The following is a 19,808-nucleotide window of genomic DNA, read 5'->3' on the forward strand; positions in this document are numbered from 1 at the left end:
TTCAACTCCAACCACAGAATAGCTCCCAAGGCAGTTTGCACACCACAGGCACCGACCTCTGCAGCATGGAGTGCTCTACTCACGATTCCTCTGTACAGATGGGAAGTCTCCTCCTTCCACACTGCGAAGGATGTTGCAGGATACTCCTCTGGTCTCCTGGGTCCTCCAAAAGGTGCTTTAGGTAGCTCTGGGTGACCACCAACTGCCCCGATTCAGGAGCTGACTCCAGGAGCTCCTTACTCGGCTGCCATCTTGGCTCCACCCCTTTTTTTGGTCCATTTTTAATTGGGTTGCTTCTTTTTATTGTTGAGTTGTAGGATTTCTTTATAAATTCTGAATATTAAACTCTTATTGGATATGTGGTTTTCAAATATTTTCTCCCATTGAGTGGTCTGTCTTTCACTTACATGATAAAATCCTTTGATGCACAAAAGTTTTTAATTTTGATTAGGTCCCTTTGATTTATTTTTGCTTTTGTTACTTGTGCTTTGGGTGTAAAGTCTAAGAAACCACTTCCTAACACAAGATCCTGAACATGCTTCCCTACATTTTCTTCAAAGAGCTTTATAGTCCTGGTTCTTATATTTAGGTCTTTAAGCTATTTTAGTCAATTTTTGTATAGGTGTGAGATAGAGGTTCTCCTTAACTCTTTTGCACAGGGATATCCAGTTCTCCCAGCACCATCTGTTGAGATTGTTCTTTCCCAGTTGAGTGGACTTGGCAGCCTTGTCAAAAATCAAGTGGTCATAGATGTGAGAGTCTATTTTGCAATTTTCAGTTCATTTTCATTGGTTGATATATCTATCATTGTGCCAGTACCATGCAGTTTGACAACTTTAGCTTTGTAATAAGCTTGAAAGTCAGGAAGCGTAAGTCCTCTAACTTTGCTCTTTTTTAAAAAGATGTTTGTGGATATATGGGGCCCCATACACTTCCAAATAAATTGGATAATTGACTTTTCCATTTCTTCAAAGTAGGCTGTTGGAATTTTGTCTGGAATTGCTTGAAATATGTAAATAAATTTTGGGAAGAACTGACATCTTAATGATATTTAGTCTTCCAATCCATGAAAACAGAATGCCCTTCCATTTATTTAAGTCTTCTTTATTTTTAAGCAATGTTTTTTAGTCTTCTCCATACAAGTCCTTTACATCCTTGGTTAAATTAATTCCTAAATATTTGATTCTTTTAGTTGCGATTGAAAATGGAATTTTTTTATTTCATCCTTAGATTGCTAATTATTAGTGTAAAGACTACTGATTCTTCCATGTTCATCTTGTACATCACCACTTTGCTCAATTTGTTTATTAGTTCTTGTAGCTTTGTTGTAGTTTTTGGGATTTTCTATTATAGGATCATGACAACTGCAAATAGAGAAAGCTTTACTTCTCCCTTCTACTTTGGATGTCTTTTATTTCTTTTTCTTACCTATCTGCTCTGGCTAAACTTCCAGTACAATGTTGAATAACAGTGATGATAGTGGGCATCCTTGTCTTGTTCCATATCTTAGGGAGAAAGCTGTTATTCTTTCACCATTGAATATAATGTTAGTTGTGGGTTTTTGGATATGCCTTTATATGTTGAAGAAGTTTCTATCTCTTCCTAGTTTTCTGAGTAATTTTATAAAGGAGGGGTGCTGGATTTTGTCAAATGCTTTTCTTTATCAACTGAAATGACCATGTGGATTTTTTCCCCTCTTTTCCTATAAATGTGATATAACTGATTTTCTTGTGTTAAACCACCCTTGCATACCTAGTTAAATCCCACTTGATTATGGGTTATAATTCTTTTAATGTGCTGTTGGATTCAGTATGCTAGTATTTGGGGGGGGGGGGTTGCCTCTGTGTACATAAGGAATATTGGTCTTTTTTTTTAATCCCCTTCCCTCATTTGCTCTTGCTATCTGCTCTCTGCATCCATTCTCTGTGTGCTCTCTCTGTCTGCCTGTCTTCTGTTTAGGAGGCACCAGGAAGTGAACCTGGGACCTCTCAAGTGGGAGAGAGGTGGTCAATCACTTGAGCCACCTCAGCTCCCTGCTTTGTTGTGTCTCTCATTGTATTTCCTCTTTGTGTCTCCTTCTTGCATCATCTTGTTGCATCAGTTTGCTGTGCCTGCCTGTCATGCCAACTAGCTGTCTTGCTTGTCTTCTCCAGGAGGCAATGAGAACCGAACCTGGGACCCTCTGTGTGGTAGGCAGGAGTTCAATTGCTTGAGCCACATCAGCTTCCTGGGATATTGGTCTTTAATGTCTTTCCCTTGTGGTATCTTTGCCTGGCTTTGGGTGATGCTGGCCTCACAGAATGGGGTAGGAAGTGTTCCCTCTTCTTCAATTTATTGGAAGAGTATGAGTAGGATTGGTATTAATTTTTCTTAGAGTATTGGGTAACATTCATTCATCAGTGAAGGCATCTTGTCCCAGGCTTTTCTTTATTGGCTGTTGTTTTTATTATGGACTCTATCTCTTTTCTTGTTATTGGTCTGTTATGGCCTTCTGTTTTTCTTGATTCAAATCAAGTAATTTATTTGTTTCTAGCAATTTGTCCATTTTATTTAGGTTATTTAATTTGTTTACATATAAGTGCTTAGAGTAGCCTCATATTGCTTTGTGGTCAGTAATGTTCCCCCTTCCATTTCTAATTTCAGTTGTGTCCTCTCACTTTTTTGTCAGGCTGGCTAAAATTCTGTGACTTTTATATCTTCTCAAAAAACAACCTTTTGGTTTCATTTATTTTCTCTATTGTTTTTTTCTTATCATTGTTTCATTTTTTTCTACCATAATATTTATTTCCTCCATGTGCTCACTTGGGGTTTAGTTTGCTCTTCTAGTTCCTCCAGGTGTGAGGTTAGGTTACTGATTTGAGTTCTTTTTAATATAAGCTTTTACAGCTAAGAATTTCCCTCTCTGCATTGCCTTTGCTGTTTCCATAAATTTGGATATGTCTTGCTTTCATTTTAATTTGTCTCAAGATATTTGTAATTTCTGGGTGATTTCTGTTTTGATCCATTGCCTGTTCAAGAATTTACTGCTTAGGAAAAGATGTCATCATCAATGTGGTGAAATAAGACATCCCCTGGAAAAGTCTTCCCTCAGAGTCAGCTAATAAAAGGACAATTCCCAATTGCGCAGAGTGCTGGAGGATAACAGAGACTGGAGAAGACGCCACAAAACCTGAATTGAAGAAAAGGGAAGATAGTCTATTAAACCAAGGAGGAAGTTCCCATCCTGGACCCACTGACCCACATCCTTCCCCCTTACTTGGTCTTGCGCAGCTTGGGAGTCCTCCAAGGCAGCAAGTCCTGGTCCCTCTCTGTATCTGTGGACACAGATCCAGAGCCACTATCAGCAGCCAGGTAGGACCCTACACAAATCTAGGCACAGGGAACCGAGTCTGCAGAGACCAGGGCAGAACACAGGCTGCCGAGTAATGCTGCAGACAAATGGGACCCCAGGGGAAAAAAGAGAGAGACCACCGTGGGAATGCTGGCAAGAGGTCCACACACCCAATCCAGTCTCTATTGGCTGGATCGCTTAAATGCAAAACTGACTTTTCTGGAGTGGCTCACCTTTTCTGGATTGATCCCAGCTGATGCCCTGGGGCAGGGCACCCTAGCAGGGAAGAAATTGGAGGCAGAAAACCCCCACATAAAAAAAAGGGGAGGTGAAACCGAATTGCTTTAAGAAAGAACAGTCCTAGGACTGAAACATATAAGGAAAAGGGGTGAGTGGGGGAGAGAATTTAAACAAATCATAGGAGCAAGGGACAAAATTCTGTACAAAAACAAACAGAATAAATCTTGATTCCCAGAGAAGGAGCAGAGGGAAGTAAACTTTCTTCTGGAGGTGAAACAGTTTGCACAAAAAGTACAATCTTAAAAATTATAGTACATATCCATGGCAAGAATCAGATGAAGAAGAGCTGAGAAAATCTTAACAGTTAAACATGAGCTACTCTAAAGGTCTGGAATAAGCTGAACCAAGCATCAAAGAAGAGCCCTGAATCAAAGCCAATCAACAATAAAACCCTAGACAAGAGGGAGAAACTGACCTTGAGAGTTAACTCATCAGGATAATCAGATGTCCAGAGATGAGTGAAACATTATAAGCCATTCTAAGAAACAGGAAGATATGGTTCAGTGAAGGGAACAAATTAAAACTTCACAGGAGACACAATTTGGATCAAGGAAGTTCAAACAAATCCCCAAAAACAACTCAAGGAGATGAAGGAAAATATGGGTAAAGAGCTAAAGGATATTAAGAAGACAATGGGGAAGCAGATGTGGCTTGGGAAACGGATGTGGCTCAAGCAGTTGGGTGCCCACCTGCCACATGGGAGGTCCTGGGTTAAGTTCCCAGTGCCTCCTAAAGAAGATGAGCAAGTCAGAGAACTGATGCAACAAGATGATGCAATGTGATGACACCACTAGGAGACACAAAGAGGAAAAACAATGAGAGATAACAACAAGCAGGGAGAAGATATGACTCAAAGATTGGGCACCTCTCTCCCACATGGGAGGTCCTGGGTTCTGTTCCCAGTGCCTCTTAAAAGAAAAGGACAACAAGCAGATACAGAGCGCACACAATGAACAGACAGAGAGCACAGACAGTGAGTGCAAATGGGGGGAGGAATAAATAAAATAAAACTATTTTTTTAAAAAAAGAAGACAATGTGAAAGTATAAAAAGAAACATAAGGGATTGTGGGAAGAAGGCGATGGACTAACAGGCAGAGTTGAAAGCGCTCACAAAAACAATGAGAAAGAGCCAAAAGCTGTCCAAGGGACCAGTTTTGAGGGTCAACAGACCAGGACAGTGCTACACAACTCCCAAGAGGGTGAGGGGCAAAGAGACAAAGAAGCTGAAATGACAAACGTGAGTTACCAAGCCCCCATGGTGACCTGGAATGGCTCTCCTCCTCCACCCCCAAGACAGTACGCTGGGCTAAAACCCCTAGCTCACTGTAGCCAGCCAAGAGTGGAAGAGACATCTTCCTCCATGTTAGCTGTTACACAGAAAAAGGGAAGGGAAGTCAGGGTGCTTTTCTTCGGTGAATTTGGCTAGCAAAGCCTGCTTTGAATCTCCATCTGGAGATTGAACAGGAACACAGGAAAGCTGAGACTGAAACACTTTCGTGGAAAGGTGCACTGACTAGTGCCATCTGCTGGCTAGTCTGGAAAGTGCATGAACAAAAGTGCTCTCCATATCCAACCCCTGGGAAAAAATCTGTGCCCAGCAATGAATTTCTGGCCCAATTTTGAAAACTTAAGCTGGCAAATTTTAAACACTGGGAATAAATTGAGCCAAATATCAAAGAAGAGCTGAGGGAAAAAAAATAGACGAGAGAGAAATTCACTATCAGAGCAAATATACAACATATTCAGATGCCTAGATATCAGCAAAAAATTACAAGCCATGCTAGGAAACAGGAAGAGATGGCCCAGACAGAAAAACAAACAAAAACAGAAGAGGTACAGGATTTAATACAATTAATCAGTGATAATCACACAACACTCCTAGATCACTTCAAAAAAAATTTTTTTAAATATGACTATAGAAATAAAGGATATTAAGAAGATACTGGGAGAGCATAAAGAACAATTCGAGGGAAACGGACTTGGCCCAGTGGTTAGGGCGTCTGTCTACCACATGGGAGGTCTGCAGTTCAAACCCCGGGCCTCCTTGACCCGTGTGGAGCTGGCCCATGCGCAGTGCTGATGCGCGCAGGGAGTGCCCTGCCATGTGGGAGTGTCCCCTGCGTAGGGGAACCCCATGCGCAAGGAGTGTGCCCCATAAGGAGAGCCACCCAGCATGAGGGAGGGTGCAGCCTGCCCAGGAATGGCGCCGCCCACACTTCCTGTGCCGCTGAAGACAACAAAAGCAGACAAAGAAACAAGACACAGCAAATGGACACAGAGAACAGACAACCGGGGGAGGGAGGGGGAATTAAATAAATAAATAAATCTTTTTAAAAATTAAAAAAAAAAGAACAATTCGAAAGACTGCAAAGAAAAGTAACATCTTAGGGGAAGGAAAGGTACAACGGATGAGATTAAAAATACATTAGAGGCACATAAGAGCAGATAGATATGAATTGCTTGAAGACAGAATTAGTGATTTCAAAGACAGAAAATGTGAACTGGAAAAGACTGAAGAAAAGAAGAAAATGAAAAAATTGGAACAGTCTCAGGCAATTGAATAACAATGCAAAACACACAAACATTCACATTATTGGTGTCCCAGAAGAAGAGAATGGAAAAGGGGCAGAAAGAAATATTTGAGGAAACAAATACTGAAAATTTCCCAACCCTTATGAAGGATATAAATATCAATATCCAAGAAGGGCAGTGCACCCCAAACAGAATAAATCTGAATAGACCTACCCCCAGATACCTACTATTCAGAATGGCAAATATCAGCGATATATAGAGGATTGTGAAAGCAACAAGAGAAAAGCAAAGCATCACATAACAAGGGAAACTCAATAAGATTAAGTGCCAACTTCTCAGCAAAAAATAGAAAGGAGAAAGTGGTATGATGTATTTATGGTACTGAAAGAGAAAAAATGTCAGTCAAGAATTCTGTATTTGGCAAAGCTGTCCTTCAAAAGTGAGGGTGAAAATGGAAAGGACAAATGAGTTTATATGGCTATGAGTCTTCAAAAAGAGCCGGGAGGTTATCAGAGGGGTTGCCCTTATGCACACCCTAGCAGAGTCTCAGAGACAGATAAAGCAGATACAACCCCAGGTATTGGTTCTTCTGAGGGCTACAGAGACCCACAGGTTCTATGGTCATGGCAGATGGAGTTCAGTGCCATATCAGTTTGTGTTTCTGTGTGATGGAGCTGGACTCAGATGTGATCTTTGTTCACAAGTCTCTCCTGTTACTTTTACTGGAACTGTAGTTGGTGCTGGGGTTTAATGTATACCCAGGGGACCTGAATCTCTGAACTGACCATGTGATAGCCAGGCCCTGAGCCTCAACAGACTTGCAACTCTTACACTCTGGTTTATTGGACTTACGCCACTCAGCTAACAAGGATGTGAAGAAGGTCAACCACCACACCAGGGAGCCAAGAGTGCCTACATCTGAAAGGAGGAGAATTTCATCCAGCATCCATGTGGAATCTAAGCCCCCTCTTTATATAGATGTGGAGTGGACACAACCATTCTAAGGTCCACAGGATAGAGGAATGGAGTATGGATTAGAGTGGACTTACTGATATTCTATTCATGAACTATTATGATTAGTAATCAAAGAAAATGTGGCATTGGTGTGGAGAAAGTGGCCATGGTGGCTGCTGGGGGTAGGAAGTGGGAGGAAGAGATGTGATGTGGGGGCGTTTTCGGGACTTGGAGTTGTCCTGGGTGGTACTGCAGGGACAGTTACTGGACATTGTATGTCCTCCCATGGCCCACTGGGTGGGCTGTGGGAAAGTGTGGGCTATGGTGTGGACCATTGACCATGAGGTGCAGCGGTGCTCAGAGATGTATTCACCAAATGCAATGAATGTCTCATGATGATGGAGGAGGTTGTTGTTATGGGGGAGGAGTGGGGTGAGGGGGCAGGGGGTATATAGGGACCTCATATTTTTTTAATGTAACATTAAAAAAATAAAGAAAGAAAAAAAAAGTGAGGGTGAGTTAAAAGTATTCACAAACATGGGAAGCGGACTTGGCCCAGTGGTTAGGGCATCTGTCTACCACATGGGAGGTCCACGGTTCAAACCCCGGGCCTCCTTGACCCGTGTGGAGCTGGCTCAGGTGCAGTGCTGATGTGTGCAAGGAGTGCAGTGCCACGCAGAGGTGTCCCTTGTATAGGGGATCCCCACATGCAAGGAATGTGCCCCGTAAGGAGAGCCACCCAGCGTGAGAGAAAGTGCAGCCTGCCCAGGAATGGAGCCACACACACGGAGAGCTGACACACAAGATTATGCAACAAAAAGAAACACAGATTCCTGTGCCTCTGACAACAATAAAAGTGGACAAAGAAGAAGACGCAGCAAATGGACACAAAGAACAGACAACAGGGGCGGGGGGGGAAGGGAGAGAAATAAATATTTTTTTTAAAAAGTATCCACAGACAAACAAAAACTGATAAAATATGTTACCAAAAGACCAAATCTGCAAGAGATACTAAAGGGGGTGCTGCAGCCTGAAAGGAAAAAACAAGGGCAAGAGATTTGGCGAAGAGTTTAGAAATGAAGATTATTAGGAAGGGTAAACTAAAGGATAAGAAGACAGACAATAGAACAATATGACAACAGACAGCCCAAGGAAAAATTGGATGAAGTAATTATAAGTTTTCAAGTAGCCTTTCACATCTATCTAATGAACCTTGAAATATGGAAAGAAGACCTTTCTTGGGCAAGAACACTCCAAGAGCAGCAAAAAGTGGTACAGGGGATTAGAAGGAATGAATCATCAGCAAAAGTAACAGATTTCTCACCAAAGTCAATTCCTGACTATGACTTTGAAAGGGATGAGATTGTTGCTGTTTGTGCAGCTATTGCTGAGAAGCGGATGATAGCTTCAAAAAATAAAACAATGCTTACTGTGTCTGTGTCTGGAACTGTAGAGACTGTAACTGAGAAGGAAAATGGTGCTCCCACACTAGATGACTCTGTTTTTAGCAAAGCCAATGAAGGAAAATACACAGCATAAATTATTTGAATCTTGTTCTTCTTTCCCCTCCTCCCCCGCCCTGTTATTGCTGTCTGTGTCCATTCGCTGTGTGATCTTCTGTATCTATTTTGTCTTCTCTTCTTGTCTTTCTCCTAGGATTCACTGGGTTTCGATCCTGGAGACAGGTTCCCTGTCAATTGCACCACCTCAGTTCCTGGTCTCGCTGCACTTCACCTTGACTCTGCCCTTTGTTGCTCTTTTGTTGCATCATCATCTTGCTGTGTGACTCACTTGCATGGGCACTGGCTCACAGCATGGGCACTTGACTTGCTGCCTGGGTACTCGGCTTCCCATGCAGGCACTAGCTCACTGCACAGATACTGGCTCACCACATGGGCATTCACGTGGGCACTTGGCTTGCCATGTGGGCAACATGGCTAGCCATGCACTCAACTCATCACATGGGCACCCACATGGGCACTTGGCTCACCATGTGGGCACTGGCTTGCTGCACAGGCACGCTTTCTCTTCTCTTTCACCAGGAGGTCCCAGGGATCGAACCCGGGTCCTCCCATATGGTAAGTGGAGGCCTTATCACTTGAGCCACATCTACTTCCTTGAATGTCTTTTCTGACTATCATTTAAAGTTTTAGACATAGGGACATTAATTCTGGAGAAACAAGGCAAAACACCTATTTGTAAGATAAGTGCTTCAAATGAAACATAGCAATCTAAATGGCAGCATTATTGTATAGTGTTTGGACTATGATTTGATAAGTTATGTATAGTGTTTGGACTGTGATTTGACTTAAGATTAGAATTCTGAGCAAAACGTTTTTGATGTATGAATTTTATTTAATCCAAATATACAGATGGACACATTTAAAGACTCAACTTGAAAAGCAAAATTTTGAATAGTAAATAACTTGGTCAGTCAATGTTGACACATTGACTTTTGTTTTATGATTAAAGAAATAAATGATTGCTTTCTCTCCTAGAAATATACTACTGCTACTATTCGCTCTGTTTTCCCTGCTTCTGTAGAATAAGTTTGTCACAAGGTTGAAAGGTTTTTAATATTCAGTTTGATTCAAAGATGTGGATTTGTTATATGAGGACTCTTTGAAAGTTTGCCAAAATTGCATGCAAATGTGAACATTCTGAAATTTCTCTTAATTCTGAGTTGTGCTTAAGAAGTTTTGTCTTTAAGAAGTTATAAAAATGGTAGTAGCCTCCTTCAGTATTTGTTAGATGTGTGAAGTACTGATAAATGTCACAGGGTGGTTTTATTTTCTACATTATTACTGTAGGCAGGTTAGTCCTTACCACAACCAGTCATTTTTTAAATGTCCATTTTTAAAAATTTTTTTAAATTAATTTATTGAAGTATATCATACATAAACATACATAAACAATAAATATACAATAATGTTGTTAACTTACAAAACAAACACATGTAACATCATACAGGACACTCATAACTCACACTACCACCAATAACTTGCATTGTTGTTAAAACTTTTTTACTAATGATTAAAGAACATTGTCAAAATATTACTACTAACCAAAGTATCTTCTGTAACCAACACTTTTTTTTTTAAGATTTATTACATTTATTTTTCCCCATCCCCAGCCCCGTTGTCTGTTCTCTTGTGTCCATTTGCTGTGTGGCCTTCTGTGTCTGCTTGCATTCTCAGCGGCTCCAGGAATCTGTGTGCCTTTTTGTAGCATCATCTTGCTGTGTCAACTCTCCATGTGTGCAGCGCCACTCGTGGGCGGGCTGTGTTTTTCATGCGGGGCAGCTCTCCTTGCAGGGGGCACTCCTTGTACGTGGGGCTCCCCTATGCAGGGGACATCCCTGCGTGGCATGGCACTCCTTGCGCGTGGGCCAGCTCACCACACAGGTCAGGAGGCCATGGGTTTAAACCCTGGACCTCCTATATGGTAGGCAGATGCTCTATCAGTTGAGCCACATCTGCTTTCCCCAACCCTATCTTTATATCACTTATATATGAACACACGTAAACAATTAAGTGTATAGTAAAAGTTGTGAACTTACAAAGCAAACATGTATAACATCATACAGGGGTCCCATACGTCAACCCTCCACCAACACCTTGTACTATCGTGAGACATTTGTTATGAATTATTATGAAAGAATATTGTCAAAATCTTACTAATTATAGGTCTTATCTTATATTTGGTGCATTTTTCGCCCAAACCACCCTATTATTATTTTTAAATATATTTTTATGACAGAAGTTGTAAACATATAAAACAATCTTGCACATGTGCAGAATTCCAAAACAACACCCCTCCATCAACACGCCACATTGTGGAGGAACATTTGCTACAGATAATATCATCTGATTGTTAGCATGTCCATAGTGTACGTTTGGCTCACATTTTCCATACTGCCTCAGTATCAACACAGTACATCTTTCACACAGAGGCAAGAATATTATATTATTACTACTAACCAGTCCATAGGTCACTCCAGCTGTATTCTTCCCATGCTTCTCCACATTCCCACCACCCTGCAGCAGTGAAGTACATTTGCTCTAGCTCACAAAGGACACTCTTGCATCTGTACCATCAACCACAATTCTCATCCACCTCCTGGTTTACTGTGCTATCCTGTTCCTAGATTATTCTCCAGCATTCTGTCAATCGGCATTTATATAGCTGGGCTACCATTTTCAGCCACATCCCCATTTATAAACTAGCTGTTACTATGTGTTACCATCCACTCTATACATTTCCACATTTTACAGGAAAGCTAATTAAAACTTCTACATACATTAAACATCAGTAGTCCACTCAGTCCTTCTCTTATCTCCTTTAAGAATCCACCACCTACCACCAGGTCTTGAAGATATTTTCCTACAATTTCTTCTAGAAGTTTTATGGCTCTTGCTTTTATTTTCAGGTTTTTGATCCATTTTTGAGTTAATTTTTGGAGAAGGTGTGAAATAGGGGTCCTCTTTCCTTCTTTTAGCTATGGATGTCCATTTCTTACAGAATGCACTGTCCTGCCTGAGCTGTGTGGGTTTGACAGGTTAGTCAAAAATCACATGACCAGAGAACAAGCAAGATGGTTACAGAGTAAGGCGCTCCCAAAGTCAGCTCCTGCTACAGGGCAGTTAGCAAACACCCAGAGCTCTCTGGAGCCAGCTGAAGCACCTGTCTGGGGGCTCCAGGAGGCCAGAAGAGCATCCTGCAACATCCTTGGGGGAGTGGAAGGAGGAGACTGCCCGTCTGCAGAGAAGACTCGTAAGTAGAGCGCTCCACACCTGGAGGCTGGTACCCATCCTCCACTGGAGGCACATGCCTTGTTGGGAGCTGTTCCGCCACTAGAATTGAAAGCTCCACTTCCCCAAAATGGGGGAGGAAGAGACAGTTGGGCACCAATTTCAGTTACTGATGAGGAAATTCAGTGGGCTACAGTGTAATCCTGAGAACAGCTAAAGCTTGAGCCTGTCCAGGTTAGAAAGAGGTTGGGAGCCACCACCTTAACGCCGCACCTGGCATGAGGTGAAGCGGGGTGGACTGAAAACCCCAGTGCTGGGGAGGACTAGCTTCTTTCCATCCAGGTCAGACTGCAGCTCCAGCCTAGGCCCCAGTGCCACCTCCAGCAGGGAGGAAGCTGTGGGGACCTGCACCACCCTCTCCCGGAAATTACCAGCCAAGCCTCAGAGGCTGGTGATTGTCTTACTCTGGCAGCACGAGCCATCCCAGGAGCTGTTCTGTGGCTGGAATTTGAAGCTCCATTTCCCAGAAACAGGGGAGGAGGAGACAGTTGGCTGCCGATTTTGGCCTCTGACTGGTAGACTCAGCTAGCTAAGAGATAACCCTGGGAACAGCTGGGGTGAGAACCAGCCCAAGTCAGAAAGAGGCCAGTAGCCGCCATTCTGACTCTGCCCCCAGCCTGAGGGGAAGCCGGGCTGACTGAACCTCTCAGTGTTGGCAGGAACCAGTTTCTTTCCCACACATCAGCCTGCAGCCCTAGCCTAGGCTTCAGCCCCGCCTCTGGCAGGGAGGAGGCTGAGGAGCCCTGCACCAGCCTATACAGGTAACTGCAGGTACTTTTGGCTGGCATAGACTGAAAATCAGAAGTCTACGAGGGCAACTGCAGTCATCTTGTACCTGCACTGCATAGATTGCTGCCCACACCTGCAGCTCCATCCCTGCCCCAAGAAGGAGAGGAAGGGATGTGAAGCTTCATCAGTCTCTCTGGGAAACTACACTCTAGGCCTATACTTGGGTTATTCCACACAGCTGTGACTCTGTCCCTACCCCTGGCAAAAGAGAAAGTTGGAAGAAGCATCATTGGTCCCTGGTGCAATGAGGGCAGCTTGAGGCTCCACAGCTTACAGCACCAATCACATTCTTGGCTCCTACTGCACAGCCAGCAAGAGAGAAAGGATAGGAAGCCCTAAACTAAAGAGAAAACCTGCACCCAGAATAAATAGTCTAGTAATCCAGATGTGAAGACACCAACAAAAATTACAATCCACACCAAGAAACAGGAAGCTATGGCCCAGTTAAAGGAACAAGATAAGCCTCCAGATGACATCAAGGAGTTGAGACAACTAATTATAGATGTTCAAACAAATATCTTTATTAAATTCAATGAAATGGCTAAAGAGATTAAAGATACTAAGAAAACATTAGATAAGCACAAAGAAGTATTTGAAAGCGTACACAGAAAAATAGCAGATCTTATGGGAATGAAAGGTGCAATAAGTGAAATTTTTAAAAGATTGGAATCATACAATAGCAGATTTGAGGAAGCAGAAGAAAGGATTGGTGAGCTTGAAGAAATGGCCTCTTGAAGTGAACATACAAAAGAACAGATGAAGAAAAGAATGGAAAAAAATTGAGCAAGGTCTCAGGGAACTAAATGACAGCAAAAGGCATGCAAACATATGTGTCATGGTTGTCCCAGAAGGAGAAGAGAAGGGAAAAGGGGCAGAAGGAATATTTAAAGAAATAATGGTAGAAAATTTCCCAACCCTATTGAAGGACATAGATATCCCTGTCCAAGAAGCACAACATACTCCCATCTGAATAAATCCAAATAGACCAACTCCAAGACAAATACTCATCAGCATGTCAAATGTCAGAGACAAAGAGAGAATTCTGAGAGCAGCAAGACAAAAGCAATACATAACATGTAAGGGATATCCAATAAGATTAAGTGCTGATTTCTCACCAGAAACCATGGAGGCAAGAAGACAGTGGTCTGACATATTTAAGATACTACAAGAGAAAAATTTCCAGCCAAGAATCTTATATCCAGCAAGATCGTCTTTCAAAAATGAGGGTGAGATTAGAATATTCACAGATAAACAGAGACTGAGAGAATTTCTAAGCAAGAGAAAAGATTTTCAGGAAACACTAAAGGGTGTGCTAGAGGCTGAAAAGAAAAGACAGGAGAGAGAGACCTGGAAGAGAGTCTAGAAATGAAGATTATATCAGTAAAAGTACTAAAAGTGTCAAAAGAATGGTGAAAATAAAATATGACAGATAAAACTCAAATAGTCAGGAATAAACTTAGCCAAAGATGTAAAGCACTTGTATTCAGAAAACTGCAACTCAATGTTAAAACAAATCAAAACATCCCCAAATAACTGGAAGAACATTCCATGCTCATGGATTAAAAGACTAAATATCATCAAGATGTCAATTCTACTCAAATTGATATACAGATTTAATGCAATCCTGATAAAAATTCCACCACCATTAAAGAAAAAATTGAAAACACGATCATTAAATTTATTTGATAGGGTAAGGAGTCCTGAATAGCCAGAAACATCATAAAAAGGAAAAGTAAACCCTCATCTCCAGACTTTAAATCATAATACCTACCTAGAGTGGTAAAAACAGCATGGTACTAGCCTAAAGACAGACACAATAGGCCAATGGAACCAAATTTATGGTTCAGAAACAGACCCTCGTAGGTATGGTCAAGTGATTTTTTAAAAATTTCAGCTGCAGAACAGCTCCTGAGGCGGCTTGTGCCTCCAGTGGAGCTCTCCGGAGCATGGAGCACTTAACTTACAAGTCTTCTCTGCAGATCAGCAGTCTCCTCCTTCCATTCCTTCAAGGATGTTGCAGGATGCTCTTCTAGCCTCCTAGAGCCCCCAAACAGGTGCTTCAGCTAGCTCCAGAGAGCTCTGGGTGTTTGCTAACTGCCCTGTAGCAGGAGCTGACTCTAGGAGCACTTTACTCCACCACTATCTTGCTGGTTGTCCTCCTGCACTTTTTATGAATGGATTTTACAGATAGATCATAATAAATTGTACTGCTACATTTGGAAAAAAAAGGGATGATGTGGAAGAGAGGGTGTACATGGGAATCCCTCACACTTTCAATGCAATTTTTCTGTAATCTAAAACCTTTTTTAAAAAAACATTTATTTATTTTCCCCCCTTCTCCTCCTCCCACCCTGCTGTTTTTGCTGTCTGTATTGTCTTCTCTTCTCATATACTCTCCTCTAGGATTCACCGAGATTTGATCCTGGAGACCTCTGATGTGGAGAGTGGTTCACTGTCAATTGCACTACATCTGTTCCTGGTTTCTGCTGCGCTTCACCTTGACTCTCCTTGTCTCTCTTTTGATATGTCATCATCTTGCTGCATGACTCATTTGTGCAGCGCACTGGCTCACCATACAGGCACTCATGTGGGCACTGGCTCACCACACAGGCACTTGCGCAGGCACTGGCTTGCCACACGGGCATGCTCTCTCTTCTTTTTCACCAGGAGGCCCCAGGGATCAAACCCATGTCCCCCCATATGGTAGGTGGAAGCTCTATCACTTGAGCCACATCCATTTCCCTAAAATCTCCTTAAAAATCAAGTTTATATCATTACTAAAAAAAGAAACATAACAGAAATTATAGGCATGAAAGGCACAATAATAGAGATTAAAAATACACTGGAGGGGAAGCAGATGTGGCTCAAGTGATTTGGCTCCCACCTACCACATGAGATGTCCTGGGTTTGGTTTCTACTGCCTCCTGGAGAAGACAGTGAGCTGGTGTGACCAGCAGACATGGCGAGCTGATACAAGATGATGCAACAAAGAGACACAAAGAGGAAAGACAATGAGAAACACAACAAAACAGGGAACTAAGGTGGCTCAAGTGATTGAGTGCCTCTCTCCCACAGGGGAGGTTCCCATGGCTGATAAGGTAGATGAGCCCCGACCTGCAGGGCTGTGAATGGGGGCTTGTGGTTGCGTGGAGGAAAATGGTGAGACAGGAGACGCAAAGAACAACAGCGAGACAGGGTGATCAAGCTGCCAAATTTTACTGAGGGAACAAAACATATATACTCTTGGGGAGGGGAAGTGGGAGGGATGGCGGTTAGGGATTGGCTACTGCTGTTGCTGGGGGAAGTGGCAGGGTTTAGGGATTGGTGGCTGCTGTTGCTGGGGTGGAGGGCAGACTTCAATTTTGCACCTTGCGCCTGCGCATTACTGTGTTAGCCTGGGCAGTGGCGGGACCAGAGAACAAAGGAGCAGGGAGGGAGAAGAACCAGGAAATGGGCTCCGCTCTGGCGGCCATGCCATTGGTATTGCTGATCTCAGCGTATGCCCATACCAATTGTCCCCAACATCTCCCTTTTTGTTTTATTAAAGGAGGCTAGCTGAGGGAAGCAGAGGCCTCATTTCCCTGGTGTAAACAGCTCTGATTTTTTTCAGGAAGGGGCAGCACAGGCAACGTGGCATAAGGGAGGGGGGCTGTGCCTATCTTAGGTCGGGACTGCGCCCAGTAAGGAACCGCCCCCGGGAAGCAGTGTACCTTACCAAGTAGGTGGTCAGTCTTACCCGTCATTGGGAGACATGGCAGCAAAAGGCCATGTCCCTGTCTTAGGTTGACTGATGGGCCAGTCCAGTTGCCCGTCATTGGCTAACCAGTCCAGCACCTGTGAGCGTTTTTTGCCTGGCAAGTTTTATGAGCAGAGCAAACCCCTATGCTAATGAGGCATGCTTCTCAGAGAATAGTCAAGTTAATTCTTTAACCATCTCCTGTGGTGCTTTGCCACGCACTCAGCAGCTTGAGGCGGAGGGGGCCATATATAGACGGTCTGCTGGCATACCCTGATCAGCAAGGTGGAGCCGGTGGTAATGCACCTGAATAGGCTTGCCGAGAGTGGAGTCAATCTGGTCCCTAACCAACTGAATGATTCTTTTTATGGCCCAGGGGCCAAAAGATAGTATGAGGAGTATGGTAATGAATGGGCCTAGTATGGGGAGAATGTAAGGGAGAATTCCATTAAATCCCCAAGAGTAGTTTCCCTGGGTTTCTCTTTCTTTTTTACGTTTTGCTAACCCCTCTCTGACTTGGGCCATATTGTCTCTAATAATGCCAGTGATTAACATAAAAGCAACACTCTTCTCCTAGGGCTGCGCAAAGTCCCCCCTCTTTAAGAAAGAGGAGGTCTAAGCCTCTGCAATTTTGGAGGATGACTTAGGATAGTGAGTTTAGGGAATTCTCTAAGTGGGAAATGGAGCTTTCGAGGTGGGTTATGTCTTCATCGACGGCTCGTCTGATAGAGGAAAAAGATGTTTGTTGTGTAGTGAGAGCTGCAATTCCAGTGCTGGCTCCTGCAAGACCTAGAAGTGAAGTAATTGTAATGGCGGTGATAACTTCTCTCTTCTGTACGTAGGTTGGTAGAAGGTGACGCTGCCAGGAGTCAAAGAATTGGTTATCATTGTGAAAATAGATGCGGGGGAGTATGATGGCGAGCACACAGGTTTCTTTGGTATTGTTGAGGGTTTGGACACTAAGGCATGGAGTGAGGCCGGTGGAAGAGCACAGCCATTTGGTATTATTGGGAGGTATAAGAAACGTTGCATTTGGCTGAGGAGTGATAGTAATATTGCAAAGGGTACACATGTATGGGGCAGTAGAACCTTTAATTTTAGTGACACAAAGTCCGCTTTGAGAAACCGACCAGACTGCCAGGCCAATCTTCATTCGATTTCAATTACAAGAGGCGGGATTGCTGTTAGTGGAGGTTTGATAAGGGGCATTAGTGGCTATGGCCCCATAGTAGGGTGACGCGGAGGAGAAACACAACCAGCAGTTTTGGGTGAGGTTGGGATTGGAGGAGTTTAGGGTGTCAAACGTAGCATTAAGAAGGGATATAAGTGGGTTTACAGGGGTAGGTGACCAGGGTGGTAGAAGAGAAGAGGGAGAAGAAGAGGTAGATGTTGTAGTATGAAGGGAGTTAGCGGGAGTAGGAAGGGGATTAAGAACTTGATTGGGACCAACTGGGACTGGGGGTGGTGATGAGAAGACTTGATTTTTCTTAATAATGAAAAAGGAACCATAGTCATAATCGGTCATGTAGAGTCATATTCCCCAGGTACGGCCATGAAGCCATTGGATGTCACTGGGATCTTTTACCTGTAGAGTGACGTTAGGCCATTGGGGATTGACCAAGGAAAGGTGAGGGTCCCAGTTAGGGGCTCCGGGCCATCCAAATGCTATGGTTTCGCACCCCCAATGGGGACAGTAATAGTGTGCGGGATCGTGGCAGGAACGCGAGGAAGAACCTGACGAAGAAGGGCAGATGTAGTAGCCTGATATAAACTTGTTGTAGCGGCCATAAACTTGATCTCTGCCCCGATCCCTTCCCCAGCAGCCATGCTTGTTATTATGCCCCCGGCAGTTATATTCTTTGCTAGATTCCGTGCAGGTCCAATGATTAGCAAGAGCACAGGCGTGTATAGTAAAGGATGGGGGGCCTGGGGTGACATTGTAGGTGAGGATTACTTCTTCCTGCCAGAGGCTTACTGTCCAATTAAAAGGCTGATGGCTGGGGTTGGTGAGTGCAATGGGGAGTGTGAGGGAAAGAAGGGTGACGGTTTTGAACAAAAGGAGGCTTGGTGAAGTCATTATGGGAGGAAGATAAGGAGTAAAGCATAAAAGAAGATAATAAACAGAAAGGCGATGGAAAGTAGAATTCGTTGGCCGAGGTTCCAATCTTCTGGGGCGACAGCAGCAAATATTGTTCCGAAAAAGAAAGTTATGAGGAAGAAATAAAGTATTAAAGGCTGTGGGGGAAGTGAGATCATTTAGAGGATAGGGTTGAGAATGGTATGTTTAAGACAGAATCGTTGTGGTTTGTAGGAGACTGCTTTATAAACGAAGGAGAATGAGGGCAGTAAATATAGTAAGGATAGATAGGAAGATGACCGTGAGGAGGAGTCTTTGTTTAAGGTTCCAATCATCCGGAGCAACAGGGGCTAGGCCGATAGCGAGGGGTGTTGCTAAATAGACAATGGCTGCAAAGAAAAGATAGGGAATCACTGGGAGGGCGGATACTGAAGGTAGATGCATTACCGGGGGGCCAGGAGAGGCAGAGGCGTTGTTTGGAGCTGCTCGGTTGAGATGAAGTGTCTTCACTAGGCGGAGTTGGAAAGGCTGAGTCACCTTTAGTTGAGATATGATGTCTTCTTGGCGTTGGTTGTCATGGAGATAGGGGCCTTTTCTGGACTATTGGACGAGCTGTAAAAGAAAAGAGAGAGCTTTTCTCAGGGGGAGATGATCTCCCTGGAAGGGTTAGTTTGCGGTTGAAGGAGTGGGGGATTGACATGTTTTATCAATCTTTCTGGTAGCCAGTGAGGGCCATTTCCTTGTTGGTCATATACGCAGGCAGAGCCTCGTCCCCAGATGATTACGGGGTCAGGCCCATTCCATCGCGCTGTTAGAGGGTCGCGCCACATAACAATAGCTTGTTGCGTTTGTGTGGCAGGATGCCAGTGCCTGTCGGCTGCAGATTGCCCATTCATATCCAGGGTAAGGAAATTGAGAACAAAGAGAGCATGATGTAGAAGGTCTCGTGGTCGCTGTTTAGAAAGACCAAGAGAACTTTCAGCTAAGCGACTTAAAGTGTTTTTTAGGGTGCAGTGGGCACGTTCTATGATGCCTTGGCCTTGAGGGTTATATGGTATACCTGTGACATGATTGATTTGTAGTTGCCGGCCAAAGGCTTGAAAGTTTTTTCCAGTATATCCAGGACCATTATCTGTTTTGATAACTTTGGGTTGGCCCAGAATAGAAAAGCAATGCAGCAGATGGGATATAACATGCTTTGAGGCTTCTCCCGACTGTAAGCTGGCTAGGATGAAGCCGCTGTAAGTGTCAATACAGACATGGATGTACTTAAGTTG

At 43.5% G+C, this 19,808-nt stretch overlaps 1 protein-coding gene across 2 annotated transcripts in view; it reads left to right on the forward strand.

Moving 5' to 3' along the window:
• Positions 1–19,808, forward strand: part of B3GNT6 (UDP-GlcNAc:betaGal beta-1,3-N-acetylglucosaminyltransferase 6) — an 89,077-nt gene that overhangs the window by 14,121 nt on the left and 55,148 nt on the right. Inside the window, exon 1 of one of the 2 annotated variants that reach the window (XM_058306018.1) lies at positions 9,165–9,196. The exons of the other annotated variant lie outside the window; for it this stretch is intronic. Coding sequence (XP_058162001.1) covers positions 9,194–9,196 — 3 coding nt within the window. The 5' untranslated portion in view covers positions 9,165–9,193. Of the gene's footprint in view, positions 1–9,164; positions 9,197–19,808 lie in introns of those variants that run through there. 2 annotated transcript variants of the gene reach the window in all.

Source organism: Dasypus novemcinctus, chromosome 10 (assembly GCF_030445035.2).
Source record: "Dasypus novemcinctus isolate mDasNov1 chromosome 10, mDasNov1.1.hap2, whole genome shotgun sequence".
NCBI lineage: Eukaryota > Metazoa > Chordata > Mammalia > Cingulata > Dasypodidae > Dasypus > Dasypus novemcinctus.